A 21402-nucleotide genomic window follows, 5' to 3' on the forward strand; every position below is an offset into this window, starting at 1 on the left:
TTGTGTGATGACTGTATTATGAAAATAGTATTTATCTGTATCATGAATCAATTGTGGACCCCGACTTAAACAAGTTGAAAAACTTATTCGGGTGTTACCATTTAGTGGTCAATTGTACGGAATATGTATTTCACTGTGCAATCTACTAATAAAAGTTTCAATCAATCAATCAATCAATCAAATTAATCTGCATTCATACAATACTAATGTGACAATTTTTAGGAGGGGATTAATCACATCTTTTAAATTTGACAGGCCTAACAGTGATAGTAATAGTCTTTTTTGTTTTCCTGGACCTATTTTCGACTTCATTTTGAACGTACAATTGCTTGTAATAAAAGGGGATACTTGTTTTATTTTGTTGATGTTTACCCCATTGTCTTATCTTGTTGTATTCGTATATTGTTTAACTGTGGCTTGATACCAACATTTTCAATATTGCCGACCTCTATAATTATATATATATATATATATATATATATATATATATATATATATATATATATATATATATATATATATACCGGTATATATATATAAATACAGTAGGTTTTTTTGCAATGTCATCGCAGCCAAGACATTGTAGCATTACATGAAATATAATGCCCTGAAATAAGACTCGCGCGGGATATTATTCACGTTTGATGCACGCTTGCGGGGCGTACTGTGTGCCTTTATCTCGCCTTACATTTGAAATATAAATAAAAACAAAGCCTAGTTGTGATTAAAAAGTTGTTTAAATGCTGTTTTCAGCATGACGAGGACATTATAGTGAAAGGTGTATGTCGTACAGTAGCGGTTGACATAAGCCGGACTTCCGTGCTGTCAGCGTGGATGAAGTCCCCACCCAATGACGGTGTGAAAGTGAGTGGTTATTTGTTATTTTTTTATAGGTTTGGCGGCTTTACTTGTTTTATGAAAATAGTTGACTCGTATATGACATACAGAGGACAACGAAACACCTTAAGACTAAATTCAGGAAATATTACATGTGCATGCATACTGTATCTTCCGCATGTGTTTTATTAAGCTAACCATTTTGTAAAGAACTTGTTGTTCCGATTAGCTTCAAATTAACACAACAAACATCCTAGCTAAAGAACCCAAATTCTGTCGTAGTTATTGTTTTTTTTCTAATTGATAAAATGTGCAACATACTTAAATAAATATTTTCATTATGTTCTTTTCAATCATTTCAACAAAAGAATCGGGTTGTTTTATTTTGAAGCCGTAACCGGAAGTGGAAGCGTGCCACTCTAAAGCTTGATGCTTGGCGGAGTAACGGGGGGTGTCGTGTTGCAGTAGTGTCGCAGTTTCCCACACCGAAACTTCCTAATTCAACGGCTTCTTCTTCGGGCATACCGACCATGGCGCAGGCTCTTAAGGAACGGTTCGAAAGGTTTCTCCACGAAAAGAACCTCGTGACCGATGCCCTCGCCAAGATCGAAGCAAAGACGGGAGTCAGCAGGGCGTATGTCGCTTTGGGTGAGTGCCGACAAAGGGATGAAATAACAAAAGACAATTATTACATTTCAAGGCGTGTTTAACATCGTCCAAAATAAAAATCATTCAATTCTAACATGGCGGCGTGTTTGTTCTGTTGCAGCTGTCATCGTCATTATCGCAGTGTACTTGGTGGTTGGCTATGGAGCCTCCCTTCTATGTAACCTCATCGGTTTCCTTTACCCGGCCTACATATCGTAAGTGACCGCATCTCTCTCACACACACAAATAAACACACACACATTCTTGTATTTCTCCCCTTCTTGAAACCTTCGAAAAATGCCTACCTCTTTAGGACCACCATTTCTAGATATATAAAGATTTGTATTTTACAACATTAATAATATATATGTACAGCTCCACTAATGGACATTGGAGTGTTACTTTCAAAGGCAAAATTAATGAGCGAATACACATATGTAAATACACGATTTCTAGTAACATACTTTGGAAAATCAAAACATAAAACGTTTTGTTTTATGAATATGAATCTATCTGGGTTTATTGTGTATGAAATTAACATAATTAATCATTGACATACGCTCGAAATAATTACACAAACACACGGCATAGACGCTCGATATATCGGCGTGACTATCACGGACGTATGCATATTGAATAATTCGAATTATTACGAGAAATACACATAAGCTTTTGCAAGAGCATGGAATATTTAAAAAGTACTATGAAAACCAATTTGAATGGGAGTAATGTAAAATATGCAACTAAAAGCGGCGACAAGAAACAAGCTGAAAAAATAAAGAAATTGAAAATTGTTAGCGTGGGTACCCAACTTTGATTCAATCAAAGTACACATTTTCTTTAGTGACTAAAACAAGAGGTTAACGCATCGATAGAAAATTGATATACAAGTATTCACTTACCGGCAAAACTATGATAACTATTAGGGATGTCTGATAATGGCTTTTTGCCGATATTCCGATATTGTCCAACTCTTTAATTACCGATACCGATAGCAACCGATATATGCAGTCATGGAATTAACACATTATTATACCTAATTTGGACAACCAGGTATGGTGAAGATAAGTACATTTTAAAAAAAATTCATAAGATAAGATAAATAAATTAAAAACATTTTCTTGAATGAAACAGAAAGTAAAACAATATAAAAACAGTTACATAGAAACTAGTAATGAATGAAAATGAGTAAAATTAACTGTTAAAGGTTAGTACTATTAGTGGACCAGCAGCACGCACAATCATGTGTGCTTACGGACTGTATCCCTTTCAGACTGTATTGATATATATTGATATATAATGTAGGAACCAAAAAAAAACAAAAAAAACAATACCGATAATAAAAAAAACAATACCAATAATTTCCGATATTACATTTTAACGCATTTATCGGCCGATAATATCTAATAACTATGATTAATAAAATCCCATTATTTTCCTTATTTCCGTCCGTGGCGAACGCTCGGCATAAACTTGCTGGTAACACCAAATCGTCAACATGTTCTATTTATACCCTAAGCACGGCGGATGAATATCGTTTATCGCACCACGTGTTTACATTAATTATACGTTCGTGATGCGTTACGAAATTCTCTCCGGGTGAAACAATTCCCTCTTATAAAGGCATAATTCAGAAAAGATGTTATTGTAAAATAGGTCGTTTATTTCTTATATAAATTATCAAACTATTAGAACTATTTCGCGCACAGATGTTTTATGTAAAACTGTTGTTATGGGGTAGTTTGAAAATAGAAATTGGTTCCACAAAATAATTACGAACGTATGCGTTTTTCACTGCCGGTTTTTCGGTGGATGCTACAGAAATACTTCTGTATGTATTCATATTTCATCAACAGAATATGAATTGTTAATAAATTGACCAATTCATTTAAGCTGTATTTTTCTTGCATAAACGGGAATGGGGGTAAAAAGTAACGCTATGAATCGCGTTTTTCCAAGTTTTTGGGGCATTTTTATGCTATTTCCAAGCATCTCCTTTTTATTATCGTTGATTTTAAATGGTCAAACTAATGCATATTATATATGCATGCCCTAGTAAACAAAAAAAAAGTCATATTTATTTTGATTATTACATTTTGAAGTACATTTGTGCAGGTGGGTGCCAATGTACCCATTACCAGAGCTGTACACATATACATACATTGCAAATATAAAAAAGCCTGTTGTGAAAAATTAGTTGGAATTTCACAAGAAAAATGTCACAATTTCAGGAGAAAAACTTAGAATTTTGGCAGTATTGTAATAAAAGTCGTCATTTTACTCGACGCAAGTCAAAACGTTACAAGAAAAACGGAACATTTGTGCAGTATTATGATAAAAGTTGGAACTTTACTCAACAGACGCAATTTTACAAGAAAAGCTGAACATTTTATGAAAAGTCGTAATTTTACTCGACAAAAGTCACAATTTTATAAGAAAACTAACATTTTGGCAATATTATAATAACAATCGGAATTTCACTCGGTAAAATTATGACAAAAGTCATAATTTTACTCAAAAAACTGTCACTATTTTACAAGAACAACAAAAAAATGGGGCAATATTGTGATAAAAGTCAGAATTGTATATGACAAATGTCCCCCATTTTGCATTAAAAAGTCATAATTTTACCTCAAAAAGTAATAATTTTACAAAAAAATTATGCAATATTAGAGAAGCAGACAGAATATGAGAAATGTTTCCCAATTTTAGAAGAAAAAAGTCGACACATTGTGAGAAAAAGACTGCTTTTAGTTATTTTTGTTGTTGTTGAATTTTTTGTTTGTAATTGTTTTTTTAATCTTCATTATTTACTTCAAGTTATTACAGTATGTCCCTATTATACATATTTATTTTATTGTTTTAAAATTAATTTTGGCCAAAGGGGACACATTTCAATTTCTTACACACATTTGTTATTACATATGTTGGCCAGAGGGGGGGGCACTTCAAATTTTTACACACACTTGTTATTTCATATGTTGACCAGAGGGGGAGCACTTTTAAAACCGACACACAGTCAATTTGAAAAATCTCTCCTTTTTGGGACCACCCTCATTTTGATAGACTTCACCACCAGGGGTGCAAATGAGACATTCTCTATTAGATGCAATGGTTTTCCGTATTGGGACCATGATTTATGTCCTAACTTGTTCACCGGTCCTTATATGGAAGGTACTATTCCTTGTTGATGTCTCAAGAAGGGTAGAAATACAAGAACACACACACACATACGCGCCTCGCTGTTCCTAAAGTGACTTCGCTGACATATATTAGTATTTGTTGTTTTTGTTAATGCAAGATTACACAATACGAAGGTCCTGAGTAGTCTTGGGTTCAATCCCGGGCTCGGGATCTTTCTGTGTGGAGTTTGCATGTCCTCCCCGTGACTGCGTGGGTTCCCTCCGGGTACTCCGGCTTCCTCCCACTTCCAAAGACATGCACCTGGGGATAAGTTGATTGGCAACACTAAATTGGCCCTAGTGTGTGAATGTGAGTGTGAATGTTGTCTATCTGTGTTGGCCCTGCGATGAGGTGGCGACTTGTCCAGGGTGTACCCCGCCTTCCGCCCGATTGTAGCTGAGATAGGCTCCAGCGCCCCCCGTGACCCCAAAAGGGAATACCGGTCAGCGGTAGAAAATGGATGGATGGAACTATTAATGTCATATTTATTTGAGCACTTGATATTGCAGTTGAACCATTATATTTCCGGGGTATATATTTTACTACCATATCTACTACCATATCTACATTAGTATTTGCTATTGCTGTGTGGCAGAAGTCAGAGACGTTAAATAAATGTCTGTTAGCAGCCAGCATGAACTGAGCAAACATTAGAGTGCTACTCAAACACTACAAAGACCCCACCCTGTCAACTAGTTTTCTAGCCTGGTACCACGTGTAAACACAGACGTTACTTTGGCATAGCATTTTTCTGCTGATGTTGCTACTTGTGTGTACATGTCAATCAGGGCGGTGCTAGACTTTTTGTGGCCCTAAACTATGTTTTGTTTGTTTCAATCCTTAATGTTACTTGTCTAACATGCAGGGGGCTAGTGAGTATTGTAATAGTCGTCCTTTACCACATCACGCTTTGAGGTGTTTTGTCTTTGGAAGGTGACTCTGGGGGTGTTATTTCATGTCTAAAGAGTTTTCTTATTGTTAATGACTTCATTAACTCATAACGTTTTGGGAGACAACGATCTGGTGTTTAGAAAGCCCATATAATAGGTAGTTGGCTGTTTTGAGGAATTTTTGTTAATGGTATCTGTACTACTGCTATTAATAACGTTACGTTTATTTTGTGTAGTGCGCCTTAAATTATTTTGATTTAGGGCTGGGGGATATGGACGAAAAAGTATATCTCGATATATTTTTACTTAAACTCGATATTCGATATATATATATATATATATATATTGCGCAAAAAATTTCGGTGAAAGTATACATATAAAGATATTTTTGAACGATATTCATTGGAATTTAAGTGAATGATAACTGTACTGTAAACAGTCAGTGGCACTTTTATTAACCCACTTAGTCAAGATGGGTATTAACAGCACATCAAATAAACTGTTTAAGTAGTACAGAATTACATAACATAAATAAATTATCCATCCATCCATCCATCCATCTTCTTCCGCTTATCTGAGGTCGGGTCGCGGGGGCAGCAGCCTAAGCAGGGAAGCCCAGACTTCCCTCTCCCCAGCCACTTCGTCCAGCTCCTCCCGGGGGATCCCGAGGTGTTCCCAGGCCAGCCGGGATATATAGTCTTCCCAACGTGTCCTGGGTCTTCCCCGTGGCCTCCTACCGGTCGGACGTGCCCTAAACACCTCCCTAGGGAGGCGTTCGGGTGGCATCCTGATTAGATGCCCGAACCACCTCATCTGGCTCCTCTCGATGTGGAGGAGCAGCGGCTTTACTTTGAGCTCCCCCCGGATGACAGAGCTAAATTAGAAAAATATTATTTATACGTAAAATAAATGACATAGCTGTGCAAATAATACAAAATGTATCAAACTCCGATAAAAAAAATACATTTGCAGGCAGCAAATTGTGCTTTCCCTTTCTGGTTCGATGACCCGCCCTATCTTGCCTCTGATTGGCATGTGCCTAACCAATCGTTACTCATCACAGTAAACAACCAACCAATCATGGATGTTCTTATACATGCAAGCACGTCTTGGAAGGAGGAAGGGGAGAGGTTTAGTAGCCCATGGAGGGGGAGAGGGGGAGAACAAGGAACACAACAAATAAGCGGCGTTTGGTAATTTTAACGTGAAATAGATTATATCAATACAACAATATTTTCTTAATTCATATCATGTTTAAAAATATATCGATATACGTTTGTATCTTACAAACTCGATATATCACCAGCCCTATTTTGATCACATCTAGGAATTGATATGATGGGGATCTTGAGATTATTTGCTTGGTGCTGCAATAGATTTAACGCGTCATAATTTGCCACCTCAGTAGAAGACATGTTCACCTCTGGCACAGTCACTACAGAAAAATCATTATGTGAGTTGTGTATTAGTCTACGAGAAATGCTGTGTGTGCAGGAATTTTCCAGCCTGGCGCTGGTTAGTTCTAGCTTAACTGACCTAACTAACAGCTAGTTGCTTGTGGGCGAGCTGGCTCTCGTCAGTCAAGTGTGACTCAAACAGTAATCTATGTTAATAGTATGGGTGATGGCGTCTTACCGGTTAGGATGAAGGCCGCCCCTCCTCAGCAACCCCGGTTTGCCCCAGAAAGAGTGTCAATTATCAATAAACATTAGTCCCTGTTCTCTACAAAAAGTAGCAAGCCACTTGTTAAGCGAGACTAATATGATACCAACCTCGTCATGTCCGTTGTGTCCTGAGCAAGACACTTCACCCTTGCTCCTGATGGGTGCTGGTTAGCGCCTTGCATGGCAGCTCCCTCCATCAGTGTGTGAATGTGTGTGTGAATGGGTAAATGTGGAAGTAGTGTCAAAGCGCTTTGAGTACCTTGAAGGTAGAAAAGCGCTATACAAGTACAACCCATTTATCATTTATTTATATGCCTTTAATCATTGCCTGTCGCACGCAGTGAGGGGGCCAGAGACAAGTACTCGATGCCAAGAGTTTGACTTTCATAAGTACTTTGACAACTACATCCAATCTGTTCAACATAAATGTGTTTCTATTCCAAATAATGTCCAAAGTTTATATGATAAGGTAAAAAATAAATAAAAGGTTTATATGTTCAAGGATAGAACATGTGTTGTATTCACTTTTAGGAACACCGATATCTCCTACCGCAGTGAAGACAATTCAATACTGCTATGCCGCTTCAAGCATTAATTAAAAAAGTAACCAACACCAATAAATGAGCAAAACTATGACCAAAACAAATGTTCTTTTGACACTATATCCTTAGGTTAGAGGTTTGCTTACAATATAAATTGTATTATTACGGTTGTTTTAGAAATATGGCCGTAAATTTGTCATGATGATGGCGTTCGAAGCAATACTAAATTAGCATTTATCTCTATGGGATTTTGAATGGAAATCATTGCTTTGCTGCTAAACAAACTAAAACTAAAACTGATGACTAACAGCTGAATAAAAGTTTAGTATAAACAAAGTCTAATTGTATCCATGAAGTGATTCAGTCCATCAAAATGCACAACAACCACTTTGATGATCAGCTACTGAATTGATTGGTCACCATAATCATGTGGACCCCTCTAGGGGTTGTGGCCTAGACAACCGCATAAATTGTTTATGCCAGGGGCTGGCCCTGATGTCAAACATGCTGCTGTCCCATTTTCAATTTCATCGGAAGCAAGCAGCATGTCTCACTATCAAGTCTTGATAAAACATGCCTGAAATGGAAGAGGAAGTCAGCCATGTTGTTTAGAAGCAGACATTTTGAGAGAATTCCTTGAGTCAAACTCTTAACAAGCTTCTCTTTGGGATTTTGCTAAATAGATTGATTGATTGATTGAAACCTGTATTAGTAGATTGCACAGTACAGTACATATTCCGTACAATTGACCACTAAATGGTAACACCCGAATAAGTTTTTCAACTTGTTTAAGTCGGGGTCCACGTTAATCAATTCATGGTGCAAATATATACTATCAGCATAATACAGTCATCACACAAGTTAATCATCAGAGTATATACATTGAGTTATTTACATTATTTACAATCCGGGGGGTGGGATGTGGAGGGGGTTGGGGCGGAGGGGTTAGGTTTGGTTGATATCAGCACTTCAGTCATAAACAATTATATCGTCTGGGAAATGGACAGTGTAGGTCTGACTTCGTAGGATATGTACAGCGAGCAGTGAACACAGTGAGATCAGAAAGCATAAGAGCAAGTATATACATTTGATTATTTACATTTGATAATTTACAATCCGGGGAGGTGGGATGTGGTAGGGAGAGGGGGTTAGTCTAGGGTTGTAGTTGCCTGTAGGTGTTCTTTTAGTGCGGTTTTGAAGGAGGATAGAGATGCACTTTCTTTTACACCTGTTGGGAGTGCATTCCATATTGATGTGGCATAGAAGGAGAATGAGTTAAGTTAGATCGGAATTTGGGTTTAACGTGATTTGTGGAGCTCCCTCTGGTGTTGTGGTTATGGCGGTCATTTACGTTATGGAAGTAGTTTGACATGTACTTCGGTATCAGGGAGCTGTAGCGAATTTTATAGACTAGGCTCAGTGCAAGCTGTTTTACTCTGTCCTCCACCCTGAGCCAGCCCACGTTGGAGAAGTGGGTAGGAGTGAGGTGTGATCTGGGGTGGAGGTCTACATAGAAGTAACCTGACTAGCTTGTTCTGGGATGTTTGGAGTCTAGATTTGAGGGTTTTGGAGGTGCTGGAGTACCAGGAGATGCAAGCGTAATCAAAAAAGGGTTGAATGAGAGTTCCCGCTAGAATCTTCATGGTGCTTTTGTTGACCAGAGAGGAGATTCTGTAGAGAAATCTTGTTCGTTGGTTGACCTTTTTGATTACTTTGGTTGCCATTTTATCCCAGGAAAGATTAGCCTCTAGAATGGAACCTAGGTAGGTGACCAAGGTAGAGCCCAAATTAGAATCGGAGATACGAGATGGACGGTTGACGACAAATTCAGAAGGATTTTAGTCTGGCAAAAAATGCGAGAGGAGCCTTTGAGACGAAACTCAAATGTTTTGGTCAGACTTGTATAATATTTATTGGGTATGATGAAGCTGACCACTAACTGAGACACATCCATACTTCACAGTACCACCTAGTGGCAACAGGATGTGCTCCAAATGACATGCCTTATACATAACATGTATTGAATCACTTTCACGTTCATACAGTTCATATGTAAACTACTGATGGTGTGCAGTATGATGTTTCATCACATGTGATGGGCGGAGCATTGGAACTCATTTCATATTTCAAAACCTTTAAAACTGCAGTACAAGTAATCACAGTGTATACAAACTAAGTAAAAACATAGTAAACATTAGGGGTGGGCGATACTGCACATTTTGTTATGAATCAGATACCATGTAAATTCAGGCCAGTGTTACCGATACTGATGCTGATACTTTTTACTGAATTTTTTTTAGGTCACTGAATGATAATGTCTTTAATTTGTTGAGCGCAGTTTTTAATTAGAATAATTTGAATAAAGCTACGGATGTTCCGATCGATTGGTCACCATTTCCTTTTAGCGCCTTTTTAATGCTGATCACAAACGCTGTAACACTGTATTTTATTTAGTCCCTCGTCTGAAAGGCGGCTAGCAGCTAATTATGTGTCTCCATACACAGTGTGGAGATGCTACCCTAAGTTTATGATTAGAAATGTAAGAAATGTTTTCCCCATAAGAAATAATGTAAATCCAATTTATTGCGTCCCAGGCTCCCAAAAATATGAAGACACATTTTATAGGGAATAAGTATAGTTTTATATGCCGAACAATAAGTAAATTACGTATAAATGACGAATTCAATGTATAAATGAACATTTAACATCAGTTTTACCTTTTATTGAAGACTTTTTGGCATAGCGCAGAGAAAAAAGAGGGGAGGAGATACCGACGTGGGTGCCACTTTCGTATTACAAGTTTTTCTTAAATTCAATAGTGTTTCTCACTTTCTTTATCAAAGTGCTGGCACTCTTTATATGGTCCTTTTCTGTGTTATTTTCCAGTCATGCTTAATTAAAAAGTACAGTGACTGAGTTGTAGAAAACCAAAACATATGAAAAGTGAGGAGTACTATAACCGAGATAGTACTGTACATAAATTCAACAATATTAGACAATTTAACAATAGAAACAAATACAATGCAGTTATTCCCTTTTTGTGTTTTTGCGTGATTATGTTGATACCGACCTTTGGGTTTATTCATGCAGTGCTTAGTCAGTAAGATTGGATTTATGGTAATAATATTTGTGTCTGTTGCAGCATCAAGGCCATTGAAAGTGCCACCAAAGATGATGATACCAAGTGGCTGACCTACTGGGTGGTCTATGGACTCTTCAGCGTGGCAGAGTTCTTTGCAGACATTGTCCTCTCCTGGTTCCCGTTTTACTACATTGGAAAGGTAATCTAACTCTAGTTTATGAGCAAACTCTGAAATTATTGTACTTTTATCGTAAACACAAGGGCTGGGTGGTATACCAGTATAACAGTTAATACCGATATTTGAGACAATACCGCCGTACGGTGATTCTTTGATATGCCTTTGTCATGACCGTTTGCTCTTTTCTGCGCCTGAGGGGCGCAGCACAGGGCATTCCCTTCGGCCCCTCTTGCGTGTTTACGTAGGATTCCCTGTCGCACGACGATGCAACACTGCAAACTTTTCAAAAAAAGTTACATTACGTTACTACTTACAAAATTTTTTTATCTGAGAACTCCCAACAGTGGTTCTCTAGCCATTGAAAAAACACTTGAGCAAACTTAAACACTTTGCACGTTTTGTTCAAGATACCCCTATATATCGTATATTGCCATTCGGCCTAAAAATACAGGGATATCGGTTTTGGTCCTTATCGCCATCCATCCAACCTACAGCTTGTCCTCTCTGGGTCGCGGGGGGTTCTGGAGCCTATCCCAGCTGCATTCGGGCAGAAGGCGGTGTACATCTTGGACAAGTCACCACCTCATCACAGGGCCAACAAAGATAGACAGACAACATTCACACTCACATTCACAAACTAGGGCCAATTTAGTGTTGCCAATCAACCTATGCCCAGGTGCATGTCTTTAAGCTGTTTATGCTTTGTTTGGGTCTAGTTAATTTAGCTTTGGTTTGGTGTGCTATGTTTCCTTTGACCACTGGTGGCAGTATTGAGGGGGCACTAAATAATCAAATCAAATCAACTTTATTTATAAAGCACATTTAAAATTTACCACAGGGGTAGCCAAAGTGCTGTACAATGGGCAGGTTAAAAGATGATACGAGAACCGAGCAAACACAACACAACACAAACAGAGCACAATAAAAAATAAATAAATAAAATAAAAATAAGAGCAGGAATTCCAGAGCATAGGGTGCAAGCAGCACGGTGAAACAGGGGTTAGTGCATGTGCCTCACAATACGAAGGTCCTGGGTTGGATCCCCGGGCTCGGGGTCTTTCTGTGTGAAGTTTGCATGTTCTCCCCGTGACTGCGTGGGTTCCCTCTGGGTACTCCGGCTTCCTCCCACCTCCAAATACATACACCTGGAGATAAGTTGATTGACAACACTAAATTGGCCTTTGTGTGTGAATGTTGTCTGTCTATCTGTGTTGGCCCTGCAATGTGGTGGCGACTTGTCCAGGGTGTACTCCGCCTTCCACCCGGATGCAGCTGAGAGGCTCCAGCACCCCCGCGATCCCAAAAGGGACAAGCGGTAGAAAATGGATGGATGGAAGGGTGCTGGTAGCGGGAGTTCACACAACTTCCACTGCTTAAAATGTTCACAATACAACATTATTACACGCTGCTGTTGCATGTGCTTATCATAAATCATATTTACATAGTCAGCCAGTTACAACAAACTTGCCGCCATAGAACACTATTTTGGACATTATTTCATCCATTCATTTTATGTGCAGTGTGACCATGCCCCAAACACACAATTTTGGCTGGACGCTGCTTTTATTCAAGAGCATTATGACTGGATCCCCATTAGAGATCGACCTATGTTTTCTCAGGGCCGATACCGATTATTACTCAAGGAGGCCGATAACTGATATTAGGAGCCGATTTTCATATGGCAATAAAATTTAGCTAAACAAATATGTCAGTAAATAGCTAGACAAGGTTTTAAGTTCTTTTTTTTTTTTTTACATAATTTTTTCGGAAATGTTGGACCAGTCGCGACATAGTGTTTTATGCTGCGCTAATGTTGTGGTTAATTTTGCACAACAAACATTAAGTGATATCACAAACACATGTATTACTTGTGTCTAAGAGGAGCGTCAACATTTGCATTTACGGTATATGGAAAATCTCCTAAAGATTGGTAAAAGTATGGGATTTTTCTACATCACAATAACTTGCAAACTAATCAATTTTATAGCGTTTATGGTAAGGTTTCATCGTGAGAAACTATGAAATATCGGTTGGTTGGTAGGTTGAAGTTTATTTCGAACATAAACACAGTTTCAATATGACACATCACATATTATACATTTTTTAATTTCTCTTTACAAAATGTCTGAAAAATGGAGGAGGAAGAAGCAACGTTTATTTAATCCTACCCCTTTTTCACTTCATAGCATTTATTAACACATATGTTTACTTCCTGTTCTGAATTTGTAACACAATTTACATCAATAATTTATAAATAGTATGATTGATATGAAATATAAGATTTCTAAATATGGCAAACGTTTAAATAAAACACATTTTGGGATCCTTCATGTAGTTTATAGGAGAGACATTTTTCAAGCTGGCTGACAATTTCTTCCTCAATGGTACAGAAATTAGCTGCTGCCTGCTCTTCTTGATGTATCATATATGTTTCATATTTGTCAATTAACAAAGTGTGGATTTTTGGCAGAGATATATGTTTTGGTCATCTTCATGTTTATCCATCTCTGTCATGTTTTAATTTGATTGAATTATGGAACATAAAAACTTGCCGTGCTACTTTAATGAGCTTTAAATTTAAAGTACTTTAATTGCTGCAGTAGCGAAAACACACAACGGGTGGAAGAAGGAAAGAGTGACAAAAACTGAAATTCCGAGCATAAAATTGAATTTCTGACAAATTTTTGGAAGCAGAGAAGAGCTGCTGTCGGCAATCAGCTTTTAAGGGGGTGAATGGCCGTCTGAGTAGCGCAACTTGGCTGAAAGGAGCACTGGTTATTACTACTAACTTCCTCTCTACTTATCACAATTGAATGTTTTAATACTAAATACTGGTATCTTATGTGTATATATTGTATCTGCTTATGTATTTCTGTTGTAGTTTTAATTTTCCTGAGGGAACTCTCCTGAAGGAATCAATAAAGTACCGGTACTGTCTATCTATCTATCTATCTATCCATCTATCTATCTATCTATCTATCTATTTAGTTGTAAAAAAAAAAAAAATCCATCCATCTATTTTCTATTGCTTGTATATCGGCCGATATAGATGTACATCAAAATGCCAAATATCGGCTCCGATAATAAGTCAATCCCTAATCCCATACCCAAAAACGACTAAAGGTGAGACAAGATAGTCGCTACATTAAAGATGTATATTATACACAGGTATGTATCTATCTATAATCTTTTAACCAAGTTGTATTTGAAAATATGAAATGTAATAATTGGAAACAAACTATACTTTCTTGGCAAAAGAAACATTGACTATTGTTCTGGCTTCTTACGAGCCATATTGTTGTTTGTATGTTTAAATATGTTTAGCCTCCATTTTAATTTGTAAAGAGTTTAGTGTTTTTTTTTTAATGCTAAAGAAAAAACGGGTGTTTGACGCTCTAGTTTGTGATGTTTCACGAGTTCACCTCCTGTTGTCATTATTCCTTCTAGTATGATCACTCTTAGCACAGCCTGGATGTCAATGTGCATAGATGAATATCCTAGTTGTTCAGACAGTCATGTCTCTTGTATTCATGTTGGCAGGGACGCTACTACTCCCATTATAAGTGATATGCAAACACATCACAGGCGCCGCCACACTACCACACAAATGAACGTTTTTCAAGCGTGACAGGAAAACAGAATGTCTGCAACATGTGGGCAACAGAGCAGACACAAGACAACAAGGAGCCTTTAGTCGTCTTTGTTTTAATAATACAGATATTCAAAAATGGGTTTTAAGTTTAACCCATTCTCGTTACGGTGTGATTGAGTGAAACATTGTTTGTGAAACTATGCACGCATTTGAGTGCTAATAAAGCATATGTTGTTAGATTTGTTTAAATCTTGTGCTTTTTGGAGTTAAAGGCAACAAAAAACACTCAAACATCGATAACAAATTGATAAAATCACAAGCTGATGTTATAGAAAAAAAATAGTTGTTCCGATCCATCCAATATTATTATCGGTGTGGTATTAACCCAACAAAATGTGTATTGGAATTTATCGACATGGATCAAAAGTAGAGATGTCCGATAATGGCTTTTTTGCCGATATCCAATATTTTGATATTGTCCAACTCTTAATTACCGATTCCGATATCAACCGATCCCGATATATACAGTCGTGGAATTAACACATTATTATGCCTAATTTTGTTGTGATGCCCCATTGGATGCATCAAACAATGTAATAAGGTTTTCTAAAATAAATCAACTCAAGTTATGGAAAAAAATGCCAACATGGCACTGCCATATGTATTATTGAAGTCACAAACATGCCTCAAAACAGCAGCTTGTAATTTGGGACATGCTCTCCCTGGTAGAGCATGAGGAGGTTGAGGTTGGGGGGGGTAGGGGGTAGCGGGGGTTGTATATTGTAGCGTCCCGGAAGAGTTAGTGCTGCAAGGGGTTCTGGGTATTTGTTCTGTTGTGTTTATGTTGTGTTACGGTGCGGATGTTCTCCCGAAATGTGTTTGTCATTCGTGTTTGGTGTGGGTTCACAGTGTGGCGCATATTTGTAGCAGTGTTAAAGTTGTTTATACGGCCACCCTCAGTCTGACTTGTATGGCTGTTGACCAAGTATGCTTTGCATTCACTTGTGTGTGTGAAAAGCCGTAGATATTATGTGATTGGGCCGGCACGCAAAGGTTCCTTTAAGGTTTATTGGCGCTCTGTACTTCTCCCTACGTCCGTGTACCACTCCGTACAGCTGTTTTAAAAAGTAATCAATTTTACTTTTTAAAACCGATACTGATCATTTCCGATATTACATTTTAAAGCATTTATCGGCCGATAATATCGGCAGTCCGATGTTATCGGACATCTCTAGTTCCGATCCATCCAATGTTATTATTGGTGTGGTATTAACCCAAAAAAATGTGTATTGGAATTATCGACATGGATCAAAAGTGTCCGATATTAGCCTCCCAATATAGGCAGTCCATTCCAGACCCTCTCCAGCAATTTTTATCCAGCATGCAGAACCCATGTGATCACGACAACAGTCGTGTGCTAGCAGCAAATGTTGGCCCTGTGGCTTTTGTTTAAACCAAAAATGATTCCCGGGCGCGGCACCGCTGCTGCCCACTGCTCCCCTCACCTCTCAGGGGGTGATCAAGGGTGATGGGTCAAATGCAGAGAATAATTTCGCCACACCTAGTGTGTATGTGACAATCATTGGTACTTTAACTTTAACTTTAAGTCTGAAGAAGACGTTGCAGCTGAGTGCAAAGTATTTTGGGATGGTTCTAAAAAAAAATGCAGTACGTTAATGTACTTGGATGTCTCCCTTTTCATGGTAAAAGATTATCAATGATTTAATTTAAACATGCTCGATTACCCCTCATCGACCGCGAGGTGACGTGACTTCACCCTCCTCTGTAAGCCAGCAATAGCAGATGTAGGTTAGTCAGGTTCATGGCGCAGGTCAGCAGCGGGTCATAGCAGGAAAGATATTAAATATTTAGGTTTGATTATTGTTTTTAAAGAAAATGTTCCAATTAAGTGTACATACATTTTAATGCATGTATTTGTATTACTATTCCAAAAAAAACTTTTTTTGTACATTCTGCAATTTGGCGCCCCCTCCAACAGACAGCGCTCTAGGCAGCCGCCTGGTTTGCCTGTCCATATTTATGACCCACACTACACTAACCTCTATTGATAGTTTGCTGCTGTTTTTTGTAATATTCTCGCTCATAATTGTTTGGTTATTAATAAAAATTGCTTGTTTAATTGTTGGTTATTTCTGAACAAATGCTGCTTGAAATATCCATGTAAGAGTTACCTCTTACCTGCTTGTGGTTTTTCCCCAGTGTGCCTTTCTGGTCTGGTGCATGGCTCCAACTCCTTCCAACGGCTCCGTGCTGATTTACAATCGCATAATCCGCCCCTTTTTCCTGAAGAACCAAGCCAAGATTGACGATGCGGTCAAGAACATAAAGGATAAGGCATCTGAAGCCGCTGACAAGTTCAAAGATGAGGGTGAGTATATGTACTGTACAGTAAACAATTATACTTTGAGCTAGGGATGTTCTGATCAGGGTTTTATGCTGCCGATGCCGATCATCCATGAAAAAGATTGGCCGATACCGATCACATGTATTAATTGTCAAATTTTAAAATGTATTTATGGCAGGTGCTATTGACAGTGTAACGATATCAACACAATATTTGAAACAGTTAAATGTTGAAACAGCCAAATCGGACCGAAAATACAAAAATAAATCTGTCTGGAGCCGCAAAAAATTAAAAGCCTTATATAAGTGTTATAATGAAGACAACACATTATATAAGTGTCTAGATTAGCTATACCGGTAATAGCCTACTATCAAAATGACTGTGTCGCAGGCTGACGCAAATTTTAGTTTGACAGAAATGTTGTAATGTAATATATATTTTACACATCTTTACAACAATCAAAATCATCAGTAAAATGGAGGCTTCTCAGAGGGTGAGATAACTCCTGGAAATGACTGTCTTAGAATTGCCAAAGGTATAGATGTGTGTTTTCAAGTTAAAGGAAACGACAGTCTGTCTTCTAATGGATTTATTACAATCTTTGCAAGCTGGGTAACGTTTGCTGTGGTCTATAACGTTACACAAACAACAATCAGAAATGCAGCCAATATTACATACAGATAATGTGTCATGAGACATGCAAATATAAATTGAATTAAGGAAATTAAATGAGCTCAAATATACCTACAAACGAGGCATAATGATGCAATATGTACATACAGCTAGCCTAAATAGCACGTTAGCATCGATTAGCTTGCAGTCATGCACTGACCAAATATGCCTGATTAGCACTGCACACAAGTCAATAACATCAACAAAACTCACCTTTGTGCATTCACGCACAGCATTAAAAAGTTTGGTGGTCAAAATGAGTGGCATAAAATACATCTTAGAAAGTCGGAGAAAGTTGTACATGTAAACAAACTACGGTGAGTTCAAGGACCGGCAAAATTAGTAGGACAAAACGGCGCTCGCCAAATAGTCTCTAATCACTAAAGCATGTTTAATATAAATAGTGTGATTTCTAACAATTAGGGAGGTTTGTGTCACGTTTGTCCTCCTACAGAAACCCTATTAAACCCTAAATATATTTTTCCCTCGTTTTTTTCCATTTTTATACATTTTTGAAAAAGCTCCAGAGAGCCACTAGGCCGGCGCTAAAGAGCCGCCTGCCGTTCTGGAGCCGCAGGTTGCCAAACCCCTCTTTAGACTGTTACTTGTTAATTTCCTGTTCATAACCGCATACTTTCTTCTGTAATGTGCTCTTATAGCTTACTCAGTACTTATTTCGTCCGTTGTTTCAAGTCAGCATAGTTGGCTATTAGAATGCCTGCTCCTGGTTTGCTCTCGGTGTGTAACATGTTAAGACTTGTCCTCCAGTGATTTTACTTAAAAATTATACTTAAAATATTAAGAAATGCCGTTTTTTAGCTGTAATGGAGGTGATTATTATTAACTTAGAGGCCTACTGAAATGCGATTTTCTTATTTAAACGGGGATAGCAGGTCTATTCCATGTGTCATACTTGATCATTTCGCGATATTGCCATATTTTTGCTGAAAGGATTTAGTAGAGAACATCGACGATAAAGTTCGCAACTTTTGGTCGCTGATAAAAAAGCCTTGCCTCTACCGGAAGTAGCAGACGAGTAGCGTGACGTCACAGGTTGTGGAGCTCCTCACATCCGCACATTGTTTACAATCATGGCCAACAGCAGCGAGAGCGATTCGGACCGAGAAAGCGACGATTTCCCCATTAATTTGAGCGAGGATGAAAGATTTGTGGATGAGGAAAGTGAGAGTGAAGGACTAGAGGGCAGTGGGAGCGATTCAGATAGGGAAGATGCTGTGAGAGGCGGGTGGGACCTGATATTCAGCTGGGAATGACTAAAACAGTAAATAAACACAAGACATATATATACTCTATTAGCCACAACACAACCAGGCTTATATTTAATATGCCACAAATTAATCCCGCATAACAAACACCTCCCCCCTCCCGTCCATATAACCCGCCAATACAACTCAAACACCTGCGCAACACTCAATCCCACAGCCCAAAGTACCGTTCACCTCCCTAAAGTTCATACAGCACATATATTTCCCCAAAGTTACGTACGTGAGACTTTTTGAGACTTTTATTAGTAGGTTGCACAGTGAAGTACATATTCCGTACAATTGACCACTAAATGGTAACACCCGAATAAGTTTTTCAACTTGTTTAAGTCGGGGTCCACTTAAATTGATTCATGATACAGATATATACTATCATATATACTATCATCATAATACAGTCATCACACAAGATAATCATCAGGGTGTATACATTGAATTATTTACGTGACATGCACATAGCGGCACGCACGTACGGGCAAGCGATCAAATCTTTGGAAGCCGCAGCTGCATGCGTACTCACGGTACCGTGTCTGCGTATCCAACTCAAAGTCCTCCTGGTAAGAGTCTCTGTTGTCCCAGTTCTCCACAGGCCAATGGTAAAGATTGACTGTCATCTTTCGGGAATGTAAACAATGAAACAGTGTTTGTGTTGCTGAAGTCGGCCGCAATACACCGCTTCCCTCCTACAACTTTCTTCTTTGTTGTCTCCATTGTACATTGAACAAATTGCAAAAGATTCACCAACACAGATGTCCAGAATACTGTGGAATTCTGTGATGAAACAGACTACTTAATAGCTGATGCTGTCTCAAAATGTCCTCCACAATCCGCGACGTCACGCGCTGACGTCATCATACCGAGACGTTTTCAGCAGGATATGTTGCGCGAAATTTAAAATTGCACCTTAGTAAACTAACCCGGCCGTATTGGCATGTGTTGCAATGTTAAGATTTCATCATTGATATATAAACTATCAGACTGCGTGGTCGGTAGTAGTGGGTTTCAGTAGGCCTTTAGGGGAGGGGCTCCACACTCTGTATGGAGACACATAATTAGCTCCTAGCTTGTCAGCTTAGGGACTGAATATGAATACAATGTCAGCCAAAGGGCATTTGTGTTTGTGATCGCCATTAATTGGCAATGGCGATCACATACTGTACTTTTTCACGAAAATATGCCGATACTGATTGGTGACTGATCGACTGGCGCATCCCTACTTTAAGTGTATTATTGTTTAAAGATATGGTTGAGCACATGTACACTAACAATTGTAAGTATTGTTGTTAAAGGGTTTTTTAAACAAATGTTTTTTTACATTGTGTCTTTGTTGCAATAAATCCAGCATAAAAATAATGAACTGTTTATATCTTTTAAAAGTAAAAAAAATCATCAGATAAAACCTTACAGTCTGTGCCAAAGAATAATTTAATTAGGAAAACTACTTTACGTAATGCATGCTATTTAAAAGAATCAAGCAGTCATGTTTCAGTCATCTGATGTGTTTTTTTCTTGTGTGTGTCTGCAGCCAAAAGAGCAACTGCCAACATAATATTTGAGGAAAAGAAGAGCACTTAAACAGGATGATCCCTGCAGATTGTTTGTATTTAATGGATGTCTGCTCTGTAACTTCAATTAAAGGCTGTTACCCTGATACTTTGTGCTGTAAGTTGTCGTTTAACTGTATTTATTTAGTCACGTATCTCCATGCTAATGGTTAAAGACTCACTTTGTAGTTCTGCAGAGTCACTTGGTGACTCCTGCATCGGGTTAGAGGACGTCCGATTCTCTGACGAAACGCTGGGGGCATTGTTTTCTAGTGACTCAACTCTGTGAGCACCAATTGTTGACTTATTAGTGTTGGAGCTGATTGATTAACTAATCTATAGTTTTATTGTTAATCGAAGAATGGGAAAATAGCAAAGGTTTACGTACTTGTTTACGCATCGAGCCCTGCATCCTCCCAGGGCTTCCATTATGAGCCCACACATCCCCACTGGTTAAGTATGTTATGCAGTGCGAGTCAACTCACTGTCCAGAACAACTCTTAGACCATTAAGAAATTAGGTTTACACAAGGTTCTATCGCACATCCAAAGGCTGGTATCTGTTAAATATACACCCAGGAAATTATGTACTTTTTATAATTATTGCTGTATGATATAATATAGCCTAATTATTATGTATTACAAGCCCACTAACAACAGGTCGATGAATGCTTCTGCGCAGTGATGTGCAATTCTCCGCCAGGGGCAATGTTTTCCGGTAAGTGACCTCCATGAGCAACCATGACGCATACATTGTTTGACTATTTAGCTTGTTAGCTTCTTTTGTTGCTAGCGAACAATGCTAATTTAACCCTTGTGTGGTGTTCAGGTCTGTGGGATCCGTTTTCATTTTTTATTAAAAGAAAAATCATACAATTAATAATTTTTTTAAACGGAGACTCACTGACTTTGGCTCATTTTCT

General features: G+C 38.2%; 1 protein-coding gene across 1 annotated transcript; it reads left to right on the forward strand.

Annotated features, from left to right (window-relative positions):
* Nucleotides 1-1256: 1256 nt before the first annotated feature.
* On the forward strand, nucleotides 1257-20587 carry reep5 (receptor accessory protein 5). The gene is made up of 5 exons (XM_061980684.2): nucleotides 1257-1485; nucleotides 1607-1700; nucleotides 10907-11045; nucleotides 16837-17005; nucleotides 20462-20587. Exons 1-5 carry the CDS (start codon nucleotides 1368-1370, stop codon nucleotides 20509-20511), a joined length of 570 nt encoding a protein of 189 aa, XP_061836668.1. The 5' UTR covers nucleotides 1257-1367; the 3' UTR covers nucleotides 20512-20587.
* The last annotated feature ends 815 nt before the right edge of the window (nucleotides 20588-21402 follow it).

Source organism: Nerophis lumbriciformis, linkage group LG20 (genome assembly GCF_033978685.3).
Source record: "Nerophis lumbriciformis linkage group LG20, RoL_Nlum_v2.1, whole genome shotgun sequence".
Taxonomy (NCBI): Eukaryota; Metazoa; Chordata; class Actinopteri; order Syngnathiformes; family Syngnathidae; genus Nerophis; species Nerophis lumbriciformis.

Bases quoted from the DNA above. Each gene is read 5' to 3' on its own strand.
- reep5 (XM_061980684.2), top strand. From the start codon at position 1,368: ATGGCGCAGGCTCTTAAGGAACGGTTCGAAAGGTTTCTCCACGAAAAG. The intron at 1,486-1,606 runs GTGAGTGCCGAC...GTTCTGTTGCAG, and splicing joins CAGGGCGTATGTCGCTTTGG to CTGTCATCGTCATTATCGCA. The intron at 1,701-10,906 runs GTAAGTGACCGC...TGTCTGTTGCAG, and splicing joins CTTTACCCGGCCTACATATC to CATCAAGGCCATTGAAAGTG.